The sequence below is a fragment of the Daphnia pulex genome, chromosome 5, assembly GCF_021134715.1.
Source record: "Daphnia pulex isolate KAP4 chromosome 5, ASM2113471v1".
In the NCBI taxonomy this organism is placed as follows: domain Eukaryota; kingdom Metazoa; phylum Arthropoda; class Branchiopoda; order Diplostraca; family Daphniidae; genus Daphnia; species Daphnia pulex.
In genome coordinates, this window is record NC_060021.1 from 11038236 (window position 1) to 11056696 (window position 18461).

At 41.6% G+C, this 18461-nt stretch overlaps 6 protein-coding genes and 1 long non-coding RNA gene across 9 annotated transcripts; 2 read left to right on the forward strand and 5 right to left on the reverse strand.

Annotated features, from left to right (window-relative positions):
* The first annotated feature begins 789 nt into the window (after window positions 1-789).
* Window positions 790-2037, forward strand: LOC124194678. 2 transcript variants are annotated; one of them, XR_006875026.1, is made up of 3 exons: window positions 793-986; window positions 1065-1456; window positions 1523-2037. It is a non-coding gene; the product is annotated as an uncharacterized LOC124194678 (long non-coding RNA). The 2 variants fall into 2 exon arrangements; XR_006875025.1 differs by having other exon boundaries at window positions 790-1456.
* Window positions 2038-5527: 3490 nt separating this feature from the next.
* LOC124194679 lies at window positions 5528-8797 on the forward strand. The gene is made up of 6 exons (XM_046588970.1): window positions 5528-5942; window positions 6144-6407; window positions 6567-6691; window positions 6775-7153; window positions 7262-7391; window positions 7483-8797. The coding sequence occupies exons 1-6, from the start codon at window positions 5868-5870 to the stop codon at window positions 7566-7568; spliced, it is 1059 nt and encodes a 352-aa protein (XP_046444926.1). The 5' UTR covers window positions 5528-5867; the 3' UTR covers window positions 7569-8797.
* Window positions 7755-8377, reverse strand: LOC124194682 (glycine-rich protein-like). Its single transcript, XM_046588972.1, has 3 exons — window positions 8237-8377; window positions 7978-8143; window positions 7755-7914 (listed from the first exon to the last, which is right to left on the reverse strand). Exons 1-3 carry the CDS (start codon window positions 8252-8254, stop codon window positions 7760-7762), a joined length of 339 nt encoding a protein of 112 aa, XP_046444928.1. The 5' UTR covers window positions 8255-8377; the 3' UTR covers window positions 7755-7759.
* A 49-nt stretch (window positions 8798-8846) lies between the features above and the next one.
* LOC124194681 (keratin-associated protein 21-1-like) lies at window positions 8847-9799 on the reverse strand. Its single transcript, XM_046588971.1, has 2 exons — window positions 9511-9799; window positions 8847-9433 (listed from the first exon to the last, which is right to left on the reverse strand). Exons 1-2 carry the CDS (start codon window positions 9529-9531, stop codon window positions 8972-8974), a joined length of 483 nt encoding a protein of 160 aa, XP_046444927.1. The 5' UTR covers window positions 9532-9799; the 3' UTR covers window positions 8847-8971.
* A 458-nt stretch (window positions 9800-10257) lies between these two features.
* Window positions 10258-11130, reverse strand: LOC124194683 (protein suex-1-like). The gene is made up of 3 exons (XM_046588973.1): window positions 10989-11130; window positions 10681-10906; window positions 10258-10606 (listed from the first exon to the last, which is right to left on the reverse strand). The coding sequence occupies exons 1-3, from the start codon at window positions 11001-11003 to the stop codon at window positions 10347-10349; spliced, it is 501 nt and encodes a 166-aa protein (XP_046444929.1). The 5' UTR covers window positions 11004-11130; the 3' UTR covers window positions 10258-10346.
* A 965-nt stretch (window positions 11131-12095) lies between these two features.
* Window positions 12096-12864, reverse strand: LOC124194684 (keratin-associated protein 19-2-like). 2 transcript variants are annotated; one of them, XM_046588976.1, is made up of 3 exons: window positions 12704-12864; window positions 12429-12623; window positions 12096-12398 (listed from the first exon to the last, which is right to left on the reverse strand). In XM_046588976.1, the coding sequence occupies exons 1-3, from the start codon at window positions 12716-12718 to the stop codon at window positions 12183-12185; spliced, it is 426 nt and encodes a 141-aa protein (XP_046444932.1). In that variant the 5' UTR covers window positions 12719-12864; the 3' UTR covers window positions 12096-12182. The 2 variants fall into 2 exon arrangements, with proteins under 2 accessions (XP_046444932.1, XP_046444931.1); XM_046588975.1 differs by having other exon boundaries at window positions 12096-12623; window positions 12704-12862.
* Window positions 12865-13895: 1031 nt separating this feature from the next.
* On the reverse strand, window positions 13896-15408 carry LOC124194685 (glycine-rich cell wall structural protein 1.0-like). The gene is made up of 3 exons (XM_046588977.1): window positions 15187-15408; window positions 14924-15119; window positions 13896-14852 (listed from the first exon to the last, which is right to left on the reverse strand). Exons 1-3 carry the CDS (start codon window positions 15202-15204, stop codon window positions 14248-14250), a joined length of 819 nt encoding a protein of 272 aa, XP_046444933.1. The 5' UTR covers window positions 15205-15408; the 3' UTR covers window positions 13896-14247.
* Window positions 15409-18461: the final 3053 nt, after the last annotated feature.

Sequence of the window (18461 nt, forward strand, 5' to 3'; positions counted from 1 at the left end):
GTCGAGCAATATATATACACGGTCGACTACACATCCTGTCGCGCATTGATCTGATTATCTTTTTCTTCGAGAAGAAGAAGAAGAAGAAGGAAAAGGCCCAACATTTATCCACTGGCCCATATTGTAACCTGTGTAAGTCTTCCTAACGACATATTCGTCATAGATGTTTCATTCAACAGTTGGCTAATTAGTCCTTGATGTCTACCTATAACCTAATTGACAAAACAAATTAGAACCTATTTCTCTTATCGGGAGAGAGATAGAGACTGCAGCTAGTTGCTCAACGTTTATAGAGTCACGTGGAGTTTATGGGTGAAACACGAGTTGATCACAAACGACGTGTATATAGTCCGTCGTCGCTCATTAAAACTACATAGTCGCTCTCGTTACAGCGGTCAGTAGTCCAGCCATCCCGAAAATAGATCACATCCCACACATCATATTATGTCTGATATCTTTGGGCTGGGCTTTCCGTATTGCGTCGATTTCATCTGATATTATATACAAGATGTGTGTCCATATCGCCCGGATAAATATAGACCTGCGGCTGCTGCCGTTATCTCTCCGATATGACAATCATCTGATTAATATAAATCAGACACCCTCCCACCCACCATTAAAAAAAAAAGGTGAACGGTGTACACGATGTGGGCGGGCGGCAACCAGGACCTTGTCTAAATTTCATCATATCTAAATGTCCACCAACACCGGGCCACTGATTATAGCCGACACGACTGGCCAGCATGACTCGGCACTAAAAGCGTGTTACAACTTTTCTAGACTTGATGATCTGAATTTTCACTTGCCTATAAGTTAGCACAAAGGCATGGGCTGCTGAGCTGATACGAAACTTTTTTATTTTTTTATTTGGTTACATGTCGGATAAGAGAAAAAAATCAAGACGTCCGGGGTCTCACTCGAGTGGACTGAGATGTTGATGCATCTATCGGGAAAACAAACAGAAACGCGGGAAAAGGTGAACGACGGTACGTTCTCTTATTTTTTTTTATAATCGCTCGGTTTTTATATTACATGTCTCTTTTAATTCGCACGTACTCTTGGAGATTGGAGTTGAACTTTTGTTTTGTTGCCCGGCTGCCATGAATAACCGAGAGAAAAACAAAAACACAAAGAAATCTCGAAACCGCCGGTTGACGGGGTACGCACCTTGTCCCGAACGAAAGTCGTGCGTGTGCACACATCACCAGTTCATCACGATGCCAATTTGATGTTTGTTTTTTTGTTCTGACGGTCGATCGTTTTAATCCACGGCCTGATAAACTGAACAGACGTCCTTAAACACCTTCTACATTTTATCCTTTTTTCCTTGTTATATGTGACATCATTCTCCCACGACGACGACGGGTTTCACCATGGCGACGGTGGCAATTGTCCGCCAGCACGGCCTCGGTGACCCAACAAATGAAGAGAAAAACTTGATCATCACAGCGCACAGGTCTTTTTCAACCATTTCTTGTCCGGCTCTCTCCTTTTCATCATGTTGATTCTTTTCTTCTCGCAGTTTGTGTGCGGTGATGGGACTCGGACCGCTTTTTTCTTTTGTGGCCGCGGCCAGCAAAGTTTCACATCGAAACAACTGGCCGAGAGTTGTTGGTTGGTTATATGTCTCCCACAGAAAAACTGCTGGGGGTTCCTATTATTCTCCTGTATAGAAGAAAAGAAAAGGAATCCCGTGTTGTGGTTTTCATCACTCAATAGATATTCTTCTTTACATGTAAGGAGCGCCCCTCGTCTATCTGTTCCTTTTTTATTATTCAATGTGGCATGTGTAATAGAGGGCCGGCCCTATTATACTTATTCCTCCCACCCGTTTCATTTCAATTTGTTGAATAAAATATAATACAGCCCAACAAATTCACTATAGCCCCCCCTTTTTTTTTATCGTATGACGTTTTATCAAATCAGTCGAGGTGCACCATTGAAAATCCCATCGGACACCGTACACCATCTCCTTACAATTTTTCATTATTTTATTTTTTTCTTTAAACTGAACTTGAATACATCAACAACGGCGTCTTTTGCATGTTACTGCTATTCTATAGAGATAGAAACTACAAGAGGAATAAGAAATAAGCAATTTGATCGGTCATCCATGTTTTTGTATTATTATTATACATAGAATGGATTTGGACGGCTTCATCTTTCATTGATGCCGAGTGAAAATAGTCTAATTCATTTAGTGCAGTTTAATGGCGAGAAACTTTACGTTCGTATTTTTCAAAAGGGAAATATATAGCTACATTTGTCTCGAGAAATGGTTGGTGAATCCTTTTGATTAGGCGCTATAGGCAATCAAAACACGCGGCAATCAAAACACAGCCATAACATTCCAAATCAGAATATAAGGATTGTGCGACTGAAATGACGGCGCGGCATTCGTATCGATTTGCGGGTGTTTTTTTCGGGGGGTTCACCGGTGAAAGTGATTCACTAAAAAGTCAAGATGCTGCATCCACAACGAGCTGATGAATAAATGCTATCAAACTAACCCGTGTAATACCACCATAACACAAAAAAAAGTTGCACATCATGAAATGAGTGTCCCCCAGCATTTCGTGATTGATCAAGTCGACGATTTCACAGGTCCAACCGCAAAGGGGGGAAAGAAATAAAGAAATGGAGGCTCTAACATGGATTGAAAAGATTAATCCTTAAACTCATAATAAATGAACGCAACTGCTAATACATAGTCTATAAACTCTCCCGGGGTCCCGTGCTTATACGAAACTCGCTGCTGTGAGCTGCCGCGTGAGTCCTGCTCCGGGATATCCAATCAATGCGAAAGAAAAAGAAATGGCTGTGTAAATATCAGAGCGGAGCTAGCGCTGCTGGTTTAACATTGTCGTTGAATATACGTGGAAAAACGGGCGATGGAAGACGTCAGCCAGCATACATAACAAGTTCAGCTGCTGTAGTATATAGTGACGATGATCACTTCTCCACTACATGCATAATGTCATCCCAAGTTTCTCTCTTGGGCTCTCTGTGCGTATGGTAGTAGTAGGATCTATACATAATCTAGGCCTCTTTATAAGATCGTTATTGCTGACGTCAGTCGTCGTCTTAATTCCCCCCCCCCTCTTCTTTTTAGCTAGAAGACCCAACACACAGCGTCATCGACGATTGGCCCGGCAACTTCTTTTCGTATCCCCACCAGCCACCGTGTACACTGTAGGTGTGTCCTGCCCGGAGAGACTGCTCCTTGACATTTCTGTCATCCATCAAGTGACATTATTACAGTGTAATGCTGCACACCTGTGTGTTCTTTTGTTAAATTGAAAAGATTCGAAACTGGCTGCCGCCCTCTCCTGTATATCAACTTATTGGAAAGTTGATTTGCCTTTTTCACTTTTGGATTCCTATGCGCCTAGTGCTAAATCCTTGGAGATTTGGTTTCCCCCCATCACTCTCTCAGTGTCTATATAGTTCAGTTGGCTCTGATGGATCGATAAAGTTTGACTTCAATCCGAAAGGGCTGTATACTATATCAAATTATATAAATGATTCACTTTGATTCGCTTCTTCAGACTTTCACCTGCTCCCACCTTTTCGTGTCAACCGTCTCGTGATTCCTCGTGAACCGCCTTCTCGTGATCATACCTCCTCCTCCTCAACAACTTCCCGGTAAAACATATTTCTAACTTGTTTTTTTTTTTTTTTTTTCATTCCTTATCCATTTCTCCCTTTTCTAAAAACAGAATACTTTTACCTGCTGCTACCAAACTAAACGAATGTCCAGTCACCTTCGGCATGGAAAAAGTTGTCCCTCCTGTTGAAGATGAAGTATAAGAAAGGCTCTCCATAACCAGAAAGAACCAGAGGAGCTGAGGCACTTACTCTTTTTTTTTCTTTTATGACTTATGGAACGGTTGTTGGCCTGTCGGTTCATATCACTCCCTCCTTCTTCTCCTTTTTCTTTGTCGCTCTAGACGATTCCCTTATGTGTGCGTGGGTCTGATGGCGGCCATATAAACGACCCTCCTACCTATATCTATCTCGTCTCCTGATTTTTTTTCTTTCCAGTTGGCCTTTTTCTTTTTTCTTATATGTGTTTACTCTGGTATGGTAGTAGTATGTGGGACGTAGACAACAACAACCTGTGGCCCCCTTCGAGATTCCTCCCCCGCCGTCTCTCTTGCCTGTCCGTCCCGTGTCCGTCGTCGAGGGCGATCAACATCTACCAAGACCAGACAACGCACATACACAACCGTGGGGCCTCCTCTCCATCCAAGATGACTATATATGTCTCGGGGCCTCTCTTTCTCTCTTTCTTTTTGACCCGTTCGTATCAATGTCGGAATCGTTTCATTGGAACTGTCATTCTTCTTTCTGTCTTCTTCTTATATTTCCAGTCCATGTTTTTCTCTCTTTTTCTCGATGCATAAATGTATACACATTTCTTTTTCTTTCCTTTAAGTCGGAATATGAGGAGAGGTCCAAACGATTTTCTTCGATTTTATTTTTATTTTTTTTCTTAGCTTGTCGGGCTGGGCTGCGCGTTATTATAAGCTCCAGAGAGATTGCCGGAGCCACGATATGGCTGGACAAGAAAAAATAAAATAAATAGGGCCATTTGAGGGTGGACCGTGTGTGTGTGTGTTCACCTTTCATCTTTTATATTTGAAGATGCAACGAGATGACCTAGATTTATTCCCAGTCGTTTGAGGCCAGCACCATAGGATTTATTTAGACCAAACGAAAAAGAAAATCAAAAAAAGGGACCACAGGAATAATATGCCGAGATATGCGCGTCGGCAATTATTTTGATTTTGTCGCTCGTTTTTCTAGCCGATGATCAAACGGAAGGTACTCCCGAAACGTCCAACTCTCGTAAACGTTCCATACACTCTCACAGACACAGCAGAGTCTGTGTGTCTTGAAAAGAACGAAAGAAATGTTCGTCGTCAAAGTGCGCGCTAGATGTGTGTGATTATTCCCGGTACACTTTGAACTTTTCGAGTCGTGTCACGTAGGACCTCTACGTCAAAGGACTTTTGGACCCGTGGACTAGACTGCGGAAGTAGTTCAACACAACTCCTATAACGCAAACCGTTGACAAATTTGCCTTTTTTATTATTTTTATTTTTGTTTTAAAATTTGTCCGTTATTTCGAAGGCTGATCCATCTAGCGGCCAGATTCGAACCTCGTACAAGCTCAAGAAACCTGAAGCCGTAACAACAAAAGCGGAAGCGCTCTATTAGACAAAACCGTTTCAACATTTCCAGGCAACCGTTTCTCTATATGATCCTCCACATTCAATTTCTCCGAATGGTTTATCGATTGTTCATCTTGTTGACGTAATCCGGCGGATCGTATTTCTCCGCACTTGCTTCAGCGCGGATCATTTGAATGACAATGGCCCAGTTTGTATTGGTCCCCTTTGACAATGATTCCCATAATCCGCCGGATCACTCCAAAGCGCCGGTCTGCGTCGGAAGAATAAGAGCTAGGGAGGGTGGGGTAGGGAGAGGCGAGAAAAAGGGGCTGCCCGGCCACCTACCAGACGTGTTGTGTGCTGGGTGTCAGTCGGAGCAGCGTCGAGAGAAACCCGTCCTGAATATCTGATCGACTGAGTTTTCGCCTGTTGCGTTATATAGTTGTCCTTATTCTTTCTCTTTCTCTGCTGCCAAAAGAAACAAGAACAAAGGTAAAAAAAGAGAGAGAGATTCGATATTATTCCTCCAGCCCTTGCAACACACCCGCCAGCCCACCACCCTGCCCCCCCAAAAAAAGAGATTTATATGCATAGACGTTTTCCAGGCTCTCCACCAGCACCGAAAAGTTGTCTCAACTCTCCCCCAGCAGCAGATAGCGACGCAGCAATCGTCTTATCGCGGAGCGCGACATGTCAAACCGGCCCAGCAGCACTGCGACAGGAGCTGCAGCTTTCTACCCGCGAGACCTGCTCAACGACCGCCAGGTGAGACGACGACTCGGCTCTTTTCTGGCCCTCATCCCAAACGCTTTTGGACTCTCTTGGGCTCTCTTTTTTTTAATGCTGCCTGATACTTTCGTTATTTATGTTGTGCGCATATCGCCTTTTTGATATAATACGACAAACTCCGTATTCGGGGGCTGCTCCTGCTGGCCAAAAAAAAAAACAACCAACTGAAAATCGCAGGTGAAAAGCTGGGGAAATGTTCCGAGAGAGAACCTGCGGGACCTGCTGGACCGCATTCGACTCAAACGTCAAAGTGGAGCGGCCGTTCCATGTTCGACTACTACGACGCCATTTTTCTTTAGCGATTGGAAAACGTCAATCCTTATGGTAATGCTGGCCTGTCTGCTCCTGGCCGGCCAAGCCACTTACTCACCCTTCATTTGGCGGGCTGGCTCAGCTCTGATTTCGACACTTCTGGCCGGCCGCGATAACTACCAGCAGCAGGTTAGTGCCACCCGACTGGCGCGACGCCGTTCTCCCCTACCAAAGTTGCCCCGGATTCTGCATGATGCTGGAACCGGTCGTGATTATCAAAACCTGATGCCAATATAATTTCAATTATTACATTAACCGGATTATTATTTTATATATACTTATACTCAGTGTTACATCCAAATGCCAGTGGACAATCGAAACGTATTCCGGCCGCCCGTCGACTGCCATTTCTGTCGGGACGTCCATCAAGTCGACATTGTCCAGCACATTTCTCCGCAGGATTTTGAATCGACGTCAGTTCATTTGAAAATGATTTAACATTTTGATTAAGTATAGTCCCTTTTTTCAAAATTTCCCGGGTTCTTTGCATGTGTAGTTATGCGTACAGCGGTCGGCCGGTGATCGTGAAAGATGCGCAGGCCAACTGGACGGCAGCGGACGTGTTCAGCTACGAATTCTTCAGCGAGTTGTACACGAAAGAATTCGGCGGCTCATCGTCGGCTCGATCTCGTCATCAGCGATGTCAATTCTTCCCGTACAAGACGGAATTCCGCTCGCTCGACGAGGCTCTGACGATGGGCGACCGGCGCAAATCCGAGCGGCCCTGGTATTTCGGCTGGAGCAACTGCGACTCGCAGACGGCCGACGTCCTGCGACGCCACTATTCCCGCCCTGACTTTCTACCCGAACGATCCGAGTCGTCGCGCACCGATTGGATCTTCATGGGTACCAGCGGATTGGGCGCCCACATGCACGTAAGAAACTTCTTTTTCCAGCAATCGGGTCATTGATTGGCAGTCCAGTGAAAGTGGCTCAAGGAGTCCGTGTTACTTTTCTGATTTGATTTGGTTTTTGAATGCAAGGTTGATCACGTCAGTTTGCCCTCGTGGCAGGCCCAGATCCGCGGACAGAAACTCTGGTCGCTGGAGCCACCGCCCGAATGTTTCTACCAATGCCAGTCGATGGAAATCACCGTGCAGCCCGGCGACACCAGTGAGTTGTTGACATATCTTTATTCTTCCGCTCTGCTTTCTTTGGGGGGTTTGTTTTTTAATTGGATAAATGTTGTGTTGCTCGGTTGCAGTCGTTCTGGATACCAACATCTGGTACCACAAGACGAGCGTCGTCTCCGAGGACATCAGCATCACCATTGGCTCCGAGTACGACTGAGGAATTACGTCATTTCCGCACTTGACTTTTAAAAGCACACGGCCTATTATTTATTTGTAGACGTTTAATTGTATTGGCGTTGAGCGTTAACGTACAAGTTGAGTTTGTCAAAGACATTTGTGATTAGTTATAGTCATATAATTTCAGCTAATAGGATCAATGTTGTAAGGTACATTTTTGGTTGGGCTGTTTTATCGGCCGTAGTTGTAGCCCAGCGGATAGGGAATCACTCCACCGTAGCCACCGTAACCATAGTAACCGCCATAGCCTGTAAGTAAAGGGTATCCCACTAGTACAGTTGCTCCGGCAAACGGGTAAAATCTTCGAGCAAGTGGCAATGCGTAACCTGGGCGAGTTCAATCATTTCCGTCATTTTATTCTTTAGTATGTTTGAAAAATTCATCTTTACCGCCATAGCCGTAGCCAAACCCCTTGTAGATTTTCACCTTGGATTCACTGGGCTCCATGTCGAGGGCCGTTGAAGGATCGTCAATGCGTTGCTGGGCTAGTTCGCCAGCTGCTGCCGGAATGACGGCCAGCAACGACATCGAGACCAACAGCAGGAGGAGGACAGTCTGTTGAAACAATAATGGAGTTTCTGTGTTATACATGTAGTCAAAACTTTCCCTTTTAAAAATGATTTTCTCTTTTGCTTGTTTGAATCTTACCGGAACAAATAGCTTCATGTTTTTCTTTTAAGTGATATGCCGAAACACTATTCCGCAAGACGTGCTGAAACTGTAGACCTATATTAGTAATGTATCTAACAGATATTAAAAGTCGGTGTTAACTGAGGACTTGACCGGTAGAGACTGTGAAATTTCGTTGGCTGTTATCGCCCAGCAGCTTTCTTTTCTCTTATAACTTTTTTGAATTTCGTGATGGAATGGTGAACGGAAAACAAAAGTCAGACACAAACGGGGTATATTACTTTTCCCGCTTTCTTCCTGGCCGGCCCAAAGCTGATGGATGGATTTGCGCAGAAAAGTTGTGCGTAACAAACTTGTTACGAAGGGCGGATTCTATTAGTATGGAATTAAAAAACAATTACAAACGCCCATTTTGGTTGTTCTGAATCAGCCATCGGTCAATGAAAGGTTATGCATAACTGCTTGTCAAACATGGGTATAGTGTTACTGTTGTCTTGATGTTGTCATATGTTTCTATTCGCTGTGTCGCTATATTACTACTCCGTCTGTGTCTAGAAAATAAACTGCTGATCTGTAAAATCTTTGCTTCTGTGCATTCCCTGTCGAGAAAAGTGTCGCACATAGTATCTTTATCGGATAACATTTGTATATTTGCGAATAGAACTTTAATGTACATGGATGGACGAATAATAATCATTCATAATACAATATAATAGAGTTATAGTACAATGCAATAGTTAGGAATTGAGAGATTTATCTTCGGTAACCAAATCCTCCTAATCCTCCGTACCCTAAACCTGTTCCGTATCCGTACCCTAATCCCGTGCCATATCCTAATCCAAGTCCCGTGCCATATCCACCTAATCCAGTTCCGAATCCGCCCAGTCCCAAATTTAATCCGTTCAATCCGCCCAGTCCGTACCCATACGTGAGTGGGTACCCAATAAGCGGGTACGATGGGTAACCGATCATCGGGAATCCAGGGTATCCACCGAAACTGTGGCCGTCGTCCTTTTTCTCCGTCTTTTTGTAGTACTTCTTTAGCCAATGCTCCAACTTGTGTTCAATGACCTTTAGGCTGGACTCGCTGCCCTCCATATCGACAAATGCGGAATCATCGCTGGACTCAAGGCCAGCCGTGACGTCATTCAGAACTGCGGATGCCTCTTCGATCGGCTGACTGGTACCAATCATCACCAAACTTAACAAAACAGTCTAATAAGACAAGACAAATTAAATTTCAACAGAACAATTACACTGGGGTTAACTGGAAGTAAAAATGTGAACCTTACCGTAACCAATAATGACTTCATTCTCGAATTATTTGTGTGTCGTCGGGATCACAATCTTGTGCGAGATGATGTACGCGAACGAGCTTGTTTCAACTGATATCTGAACTGGACATAGGTCGCCGACTGTATGCCGTTTTTCGTTTCACTTTCTGTGTGTGTAGAATCCAGTGAAGAAAAAAGGGACAGACTAAAAAAAAACGGCCAGGATGACGATACTGTTTTCCCTTTCCTTTGTTTGCCAAAGGGTGGACATGCGCAGATTAATGTAAAGCCAATGCCAGCCAGCCAGAACCTGTTCCTAATGGGCGGACGTAAATATACATATATAACGACATTTACGGAAAGGGAAACCAGTTCGTACCCAAAACGGGAAGCAGGTCAAGGCTTTGGAATGAAAAAATTCTTTGCTGCCACTGCGCCGAGGTCCTAAATAGTGTTCCATAGCTCTTACATCACTTTTTTTGTATTACAAAGAAATCGCGCTTGTATAATGAATTCAATCCGAATTCAACGAACCCAAGCTATAGCAATAGCTAGAGTTTCGGCTGAATAAATAGTAGTTTCATTCGGGATCTAAAGAGCTTTCTGCTTTCGACTCTTTCGTCGTCGGAAACTTTCTACTGGTGTACAAGGGCCATTTCGTACTTGAACGCGCTGTCATTCCTTATTTACACACATAACGTGAACAAGGTGTGCCTTTATTTGTAAAGTCGTCAAATGAAACATTTTGAAAGCCGGTGACACAAATTGAAGTCAAAAAAATGTATTAGCGTTGATCAAATGTACAAGTTGAGTTGGCACAAGAAATGTGTATAAGTTAATTAGTCGGGACATTTTCAATATCCGCCCAGTCCGTATCCGCCGAGCCCGTAGCCTGCGCCGTATAAAGGTGAGGCACCGTATAACCCGCCGTAAGACCCGTAAGACCCGTAAGACGATCCATAACCATAACCATGGCCACCGCCATAAGATGACCCATAGCCACCGCCATAAGATGACCCATAGCCACCGAGATAAGGGGTAGGAGTATAGACTGGTGTATAAACAGGAACAGGAACAGGGACAGGACGGACACTATGTCCTCCGTATCCGTAACCTAAATTCAATTTGATAAATGATTAACTTTATTAAATAACCAGTAGTAATAATATTGATTTGCGTCATTCGTACCAGTCGAGCCGCAACCTCCCTTTTTGTAGCATTTCTTCAACCAATGTTCCAATTTGTGCTCGATAATTTTCAAAGCTGATCCACTGGCCTCCATGGTCTCCTGGTCGGGATTAGCCTCAGCAACAGCTATGACGGATGCTTCGTCAACTGGAACAACAGCAGCCGGAGCAGCTGCTTCATCGACGGGCTGGCCAGCAGCGAAAGCCACTACACCAATAAGGGCGACCTGGGTTGTTGTTTTCAAAAGAATAAAAAACTTTTAAGCAGTTTTCTCCGTTTGAGATTCGACACTCAATGCGGATTATTACCAGAAGGAATTTCATGTTGTGCGGATCACTTCACTTGAGATGTTGAATCTTGTAAGAGAGTCAGTGTTCACTGATGGTTTTCCTACTTCAGTCTCCGGTCTTTATATACTGTGTTGTCGTTTTTTTCCCCTCCCTTGGCCAACACAGCAATAACAGGTATACGTTCTGAAGGTAACGTACTTGACGAACTGACGCAATCCGTTTTTTCCCTTTCGTTCATATTTTAAGTTGCCAAATATTTAAGAATATAGTATACATTTTTGGGAAAAAACCAGCTCTGCTGGTAAGTTGCCGCAAAGCAAATGGGATATCCTGTTTAAATCATAAACAGGTCAAGGCACACACTTCCTGACTTCCTGTTGCCGAAAGGCTACGTCAAAGATATGCAAAAAAGAGATACATCCGATTTCCCGATTATCTAAACACACCAACCCCGTGCTGGCTATTGATTTCTTTGTAGGAGATTATTTGACGCTGACATTTATTTTTTTAATTCTATGACAAATTTAATCCGCCGAACGGATCCAATTTTCTTTGCGGATTATTTTAGAAATAAAAAACGCGGGACTTGATTGGTTATTTATAAATCAATTCATTGTGTTTGCGTGTATGCAATCACGCGCATTGGTCATTTGCAATAAAATCAGGTTAAGGCCGAATTGAAACTTGTTTCCGAATCATTTTATCTGTAGGTCATCACTGTTAGAGACTCCTTGGAATTTATTATGCAAAATAAGGCGTTAAATATTCTTCGCGTCTTGCAACTTGCAATCTGTATAATCGAGGCTAATTATGTTTTAATTTGATGTGTTGATCGCTGGTTGTCACGTTTGCAATCGCTATCTGAATTAAATGCCATATTTTCCCTTCCAGTTTATCAAACGAATCTACACCGGTTTCATCGTCGTGCCAACACGTTGTCTTCGTAAAACTGGACGGAATTTAGAGGTGGTAAAACATTTTTGTCATGTCAAAAACAAATTATGAAATGGAATTTGCATAACACATGGTGGAAATAAAAAAAGGGTTCATGAATAATGTATCTTGTTTTTTTTTTTTTTTAAATCCATCTTTTCCTGCTGATGGTAATCATTAAAAACACCAAAAGAGATTACAAAAATTGTATTTGGCTTTCAAGAGTTCACACACAAAATACAAATAATTAACAGATTAATTTAAGTTCGATTTCAGCGGTTACCTTCCATAACCGTAACCACCGAAACCACCTAATCCTCCATAGCCCAGTCCAAATCCTGGATAACCTCCTCCAAGACCATATCCACCTAATCCGCCAAGCCCTAATCCGAATCCTGGATATCCACCAAATCCTCCGTAGCCAGCACCGAACCCTGGATATCCATATCCGTATCCATGGCCGATCCCGTGATGTCCACCAAACCCGTGTCCACCGAAACCGTGTCCGCCTAAACCGTGTCCACCAAAACCGTGTCCACCGAATCCACCGTGATGACCTCCGAAATGTTTACCCAAACCGGATTCGCTGGCCATTAAATCCGAATCGATGGATTTCTCAATCGCAACTTTGTCATCCGGAATAGACGCAGCAGCAGCGGGAGCGACAGTTTCCGCAACGGGTTGGCTGGAAGCGAGGGCCGCTAACCCCAATAATACAAGCTAATAAAAATCAAACCGAATGCATCAAAGTTAGATTTAACGTTTTAACCACAATAAGTTCGATCAAAGCAGAATTTTACCAATAAAAACCTCATGGTGAAATGCTGTTGTTGTTGTAGAGATGAAATGATTCCGTATGCGCCTTGCCAGAAATTCTGTTGTTCACTGATGACAAACCGGTTGCGTCTATGGATTTTATACTAGGACTCGCCTCCTACATTCTTCCAGCAGCATCAAACGGGCTGTGGGAATTTTCAAGGTAGCGCTTAATATATAAGAAACGGACGATACCATCCCGCCCTCTCGTTCCCTGGCACCGTTCTCAAGGCAGGATTGCACCACAACGTGGCCAGCAATAAACAACAGGCTTCAAAGGGTATATAAACAACGACATTTACGGTCATCCGTTATCGCTGCTGTGCCAACTCCCCAAAGACCTTGTCATAGGATTTGTTTTTTTGAAGTTCCTCGATGCCCTATCGAGGGTTAAACATCGAGGAATTGGTCAATGGTCATCCTTTTTCCGAAATATTCCGGAATTACGACAGATCCGAAATCCGTGCGTGTATCGTGAAACAGGTCAAGGCTCTATACTGATGCCGACAATCTAACAAGTCTCCATCATCATTCAAAGTGTCTATATAAGGCCTACCTACTTAGGTACAACTTTTTTTGTGAACATTCCGAAAGCAGTTTTTTCATAAGCCTAGCTTTGACTTGCCAATGCCAAGCGTTTCCCACAGGCACAAGCTATAACTTACAACTCAACTTACGCCAAAAATCTTAAAGCCTTCATTTCCCAATATGACGCAATTCTAAATTATCCATCACACATGTCGAATTGACTGCAAGCAGATTAGGCCGACCATACAGTTATGTGAATAAATGTGTGATGGCTCACAAAAGGTTAATAATCGCCATGGATGAATAGCGTTAAACACTATAAGGGAAAGGTGCTACTGCGACAAACGGAATGACAAGGTTATACATACGATCAGATAGTAGGTTAACCATTTCTTTTTTTCCCTAAATGTGATTGAGACTATTTTTCCTGTTTCCTTTCTTTTTCATTTTAAATGGCAGATTGCCACTCTACTGTCCATCCATCCACATTCAAAGTAAAAGTTGGACACGTCACCAACGTGACAAGTGGTCTCACAGATAAATATCGCTTCGAATTAAAATCCCGTTCTATGTGGCATCCGTTATCCACTCAATGATTTCATTTAAATGAAAACGTGAATGCAACTTGTAACTCGGTCAGGCGTGCAATTAATGTTGTTGAGCAATTTGTATTTCTTGGCTGATTGCGTGGAAAAGGAAATGTTGAATCAATTCATCAAATCTGTAAAACACATGCTATCTATTGCTCTACTCGTGAAAAGCGGGAGACAAATATTTCTGAATGACAAAATTACGTAATTAAATATTTTAATATATGCTATAGACACTATGATAGAAAATTTTAAATATAAATGGTATTCATAATATCTTCGGGGCTGTTAAATTTTCGATCATTTCAATTATTTCGAAGTCTCACATTTAGGGAAAGGAATCATAATTAAGGCCCGAATGAGCCACAAGTGTTGCAGAAAATGTAATTAATGGGGAAATTTTATGCCAATTAACGTTTGGTCTTGGATCCACCTTCTTTTCCGGACCCGCCTCCTTTGCCAGATCCGCTTCCTTCCGACCCGCCTCCTTTGCTGGATGCACTTCCTTTGCCAGATCCGCTTCCTTTACTGGATGAGCCTCCGCTCTCGCCTTTGTATGATCCGGAACCACCGGAACTACTACCACTTTCATCCGATCCACCGCCTTCGCCGCTTGATCCGCCGCCCGATCCACTTGATCCGCGGTATCCTCCATGACCGTATCCACTTCGTCCTTTGCCCTTTCCTTTACTTTTGATTACGTAGATTTTACCTTTCGATCCTCCCCCATAGCCTCCCCCTCCATCATCTCCATATCCATCTCCCCCTTTACCTTTGCTTTTCGTTACACCTCCTCCCCCATAGCCCCCATCCCCATCCCCTCCTTTACCTTTACCTTTGCTCTTCGTTGAACCTCCATAGCCCCCTCCTCCTCCATAGCCTCCCCCTCCATCGTCATCACCCCCATAGCCCCCTCCTCCTCCTTTACCCTTACCTTTACCTTTGCTCTTCGACGTTGAACCCCCATAGTCTCCTCCTCCACCGTAACTGTCATATCCGTGACTTTCGTAACGATCTAAAATGACAAAATGAAACGCAATTTGATTGGAAAGTAACAAATCCGTTATTTAAAAATAATTTCCATACCATTACGGCATTCGCCTTTTTTGTAGCATTTGGCAATCCACTTGTATTTAAAGTACTTTAAGATGAACTGTTCAGCTTTCATGTCGACCATGGGATCATATAATCGGACGGTGACGCTGGGGTCGGTGTCTGAAGAAACGTCGACGAAAGATTGGCCAACAGCTACCGTTAACACTGAGCCCAACAGGGCGGCAGCCTGTGGACAATCAAATCGTTTCCAGAATTTCCGATAGGAAATCGAAAAAATCAAAATTAAATCTTACCAGTAAACCGAGCTTCATGGTGAGTGAAGGAACTGTGCTGGTGCTCCGCTTAGTGAGCCAGCTTATTTGTCAACTGATAACTGGAACGGCTGTGTCGATGTTCTTTATATAATCTCTGCCCTTTTCTTTTCACTTTCGTTGAGGTGTACGCGACACTGTCACCATTCTTGTTTTCTTTTCGCCTCTGCAAATGTAGTCCAGCAACTTCAAATAGACTCCATTCAACTAGGGTAAAACAACGAATTCCGGACAGCATCTTGGATACGCGAATGCCGGACGAAAAAGCCGACTTTTTCAATTTATAATTATAAATAAACGACGAAATTATATAAAAAACTAATGAATGAACTTTAAAATATGGCGAGGAATACACAATTGAGCCAAAGGGCATGTAGAAATACGCCCAATTAATCAAAAAATCATGAATTGAAGTTTCAGAATTTTTTTGTACGGCCTCTAATTTCGTCTGTGTGTTATCACCTAGTGAAAACTTTTTCCTCGTAAGGAATTTCTAAGGTAATAACGAAAACAATCCCTTAACTAATTATATCAAATGATAGAGAATTGAAAGCTCTACAATATTATATAAGGTTGCATCGTTATTTTTAAGAATTTCCCCAAATATCAGTGAAAATAGAAAACCTGGCCGAAATGCGAATGTCGGACAGCTGACGCGAATTCCGGACAGAAAATTTCGAAAATAATTGACTTTCTTTGTTTTCACATGTCTGTACATCAATCGACGCAGAATTGAGAGACGCATCGATTGGTGTACAATGTTTACATCTTTTGTTGCGTATTTTTTTAATTATTTCAAAAACAAGATTCGATTGACAGAGGATCGAATCTGGATCGATCCAAAAATGTTGTCATCATTATTTTGCTTTTTTCATTCCACTTTTTACCAGTATATGTAAAAGGAATATAATTTTAGTCACTTTTGTGAAAAAAAAAGAAAAAAAAACGAGCGATAAGTTTGTTAACGACTGGCATACCTAAAAATGTTGTATCTTATGTCCGGATTTTTGTTTTTTCGTAAAATAGTTCAATTTTACGATTTTTTAATTAATTGGTGTGCATGTAACCCTAATTAGAGCTATTTTATCAAAAAAGCGTTTTAACACCGTAAAAAACCTAAATTTTTAAATCCATTTTTATCTCCCATAACGGCCCATGATGCGAATTCCGGACAGATGGCGTCTGTCTGCTAATGACTAGATCTTTGTAGAATTCTTAATATGTTGTATGGTGGCTTTGTGGATGAATGCAAGCACACGAATTCACTGGTGTGCGGTTCAAGTCTCATAACAAACAAATTTCTTAAATACTCTCAAAAACATCCGGAACAACTTCTTGATTTAAATCTTTTTTCTTTAGATTTACTTATCAACTACTGTTAAAATTAGCTAGGTACAGTGGGCGACTGTAACCGATGTCGACTTTGCGACGCATACATCCATGAGAGCTGCTTTCCAAGAGCAATTCTTTTGTCAAAATTTGGCATTTCAAGTTACTGCTGCCCATACTGTACTGAAATGACTATTGCGTACGTCTCATATATTTTTTTTTCTTATTCGGTATTTAAACTAATTTTTTTAATTGTATTTAAAGTAATAGGGACAATCTTGAAGCTGCTCGTCTAGTTTTCTAAATTGCTCGTTTTCTAATAAAAAGTCAGATTATCTAAAATAAATTATTCTTTTTCAAATAAATATTAGCCGTCGTTAATTCATGACATTCATTAAAAGTTGTTCGCAGAAAAAGATAGCGTTTGTTATTATTCCATTAAAGGTTTTTCTTTACCTCAAAAATATTTTCCAAACACTGGGACCGAACTTCAACACTTGCCAATTTCTAATTCGTATTACTGGGTTCTACCAATGAGCCATTTAACCTTATTAAAATTGTTGTGGAACGTTAATTGTGCTGTTGTTTTCGTCTGCTGTCCGGAATTCGCATCAAGGGCTTAAAGGGGAAAGAAAAGTCATTAATTAGACGGAGTATATAACGCCATACCACTTTTATGCATCTAGACTAAAAGAGGACGTTATTCTTAATCTGTCAATACCCATTTTTCTTGAAAAAGATTAAATTTGAATTTTATTTTTATTATTCAAATTTTGGTAGTTTTCGGACATTCGCGTCATGTCTGACCGACTTTATATTCGAATTTCTCGAGAATCCCAACGAGGATTTCAATATGGTTTTTTGTTTTTGAATTATAGACTTCTTTACTTTAGTGAAATATAATTAACTAAAGTAAATATCGAAAAATAGTTTTTATGTTCTTAACTCGTTTTGAACCCAAGTCGAAAAGCTTGAGCAGACGAAAACAGTTTTTGACAGCTCAATGTTTTGATTTTTTTAATCAAAATATCTTAAAATACTTCCATTGCACTGTATAACATGTCTTGAGCAATTTTGTTAAGAATTAAAAACTGCATCGATTGATATAATTAGTTTTTTAAAATATTTCCGTCCGGAATTCGAAAAAATGTCCGGGGCATTCGCGTTTTGTCCGGAAATTCGCATTTTGGGTTTACACACAAACGCCGTAAGTCGGATCGCTGTCCGGCATTCGCTGTTTTACCCTATTTTTAGAAGGATTTCGTTTAAAACTGGCATATCAAAGTAAACAAAAAAATTTTAGGGACATAAGCTGTGTCGTGCATAAGAGCAACAGCGTTACGGTAAATAAAATAAAGTGATGAAGCATCTAGTGATTAAGGGAAGTATCATCGATTATTGACATTCTGAATGTGATGAAAACAATTGGGTCAGGGCCAAAGGTAAACGGAGAGAAAATTGAAAGCATAAAACTTAACTTTCAATGTAACGAAGGCGATGAAAATTTTAAAAAGATCTCATTCTTTATTGTTATTATTTCCAGAATTCACACTAGCTATCCACTGCTGTTTTGTTTATCAGTTTACGTAAAGTTAAAAACAAATTGGCATGTTCTCTTTTGCAGGAATAAGTCAAAAATAAAAATAATTCCAATAAATATTCTAAAACAAATTTGTCACAATTTATTTATTATTTAACTTACTTCTTTTTATTTTTGCAGTAAATAATTTTAGCAATTTAGAACAATTTGCAACGTTGCTGTTTATGCAAATCTGTAGAGCACATTTTTAGTACTTCTCCCGCCATTATAGGCCGAGCTGCCGTTGCTTGATGTAGTGTCGTCGTCGACGAGATGTTTATGGTGAAGTAGTGAAACAAGTCAGACTGTTCAGACAAACAATTTAAGTCTTAAGACATTTGTGCAAAAT

Excerpts from the sequence above, each read along its gene's own strand:
- LOC124194679 (XM_046588970.1), top strand. The coding sequence starts at position 5,868 with ATGTCAAACCGGCCCAGCAGCACTGCGACAGGAGCTGCAGCTTTCTAC. Across the intron at positions 6,692-6,774 it reads CCGCAGGATTTTGAATCGAC|TTATGCGTACAGCGGTCGGC; the intron begins GTCAGTTCATTT and ends TTGCATGTGTAG. Across the intron at positions 7,392-7,482 it reads CGTGCAGCCCGGCGACACCA|TCGTTCTGGATACCAACATC; the intron begins GTGAGTTGTTGA and ends GCTCGGTTGCAG.
- LOC124194683 (XM_046588973.1), bottom strand. Across the intron at positions 10,607-10,680 it reads GGGAGGTTGCGGCTCGACTG|GTTACGGATACGGAGGACAT; the intron begins GTACGAATGACG and ends AATTGAATTTAG.
- LOC124194682 (XM_046588972.1), bottom strand. Across the intron at positions 7,915-7,977 it reads GTTTGGCTACGGCTATGGCG|GTTACGCATTGCCACTTGCT; the intron begins GTAAAGATGAAT and ends GAACTCGCCCAG.
- LOC124194681 (XM_046588971.1), bottom strand. The coding sequence starts at position 9,531 with ATGAAGTCATTATTGGTTACG. Across the intron at positions 9,434-9,510 it reads TGAAGTCATTATTGGTTACG|ACTGTTTTGTTAAGTTTGGT; the intron begins GTAAGGTTCACA and ends TTGTCTTATTAG.
- LOC124194685 (XM_046588977.1), bottom strand. Across the intron at positions 14,853-14,923 it reads AAAAGGCGAATGCCGTAATG|ATCGTTACGAAAGTCACGGA; the intron begins GTATGGAAATTA and ends TTGTCATTTTAG.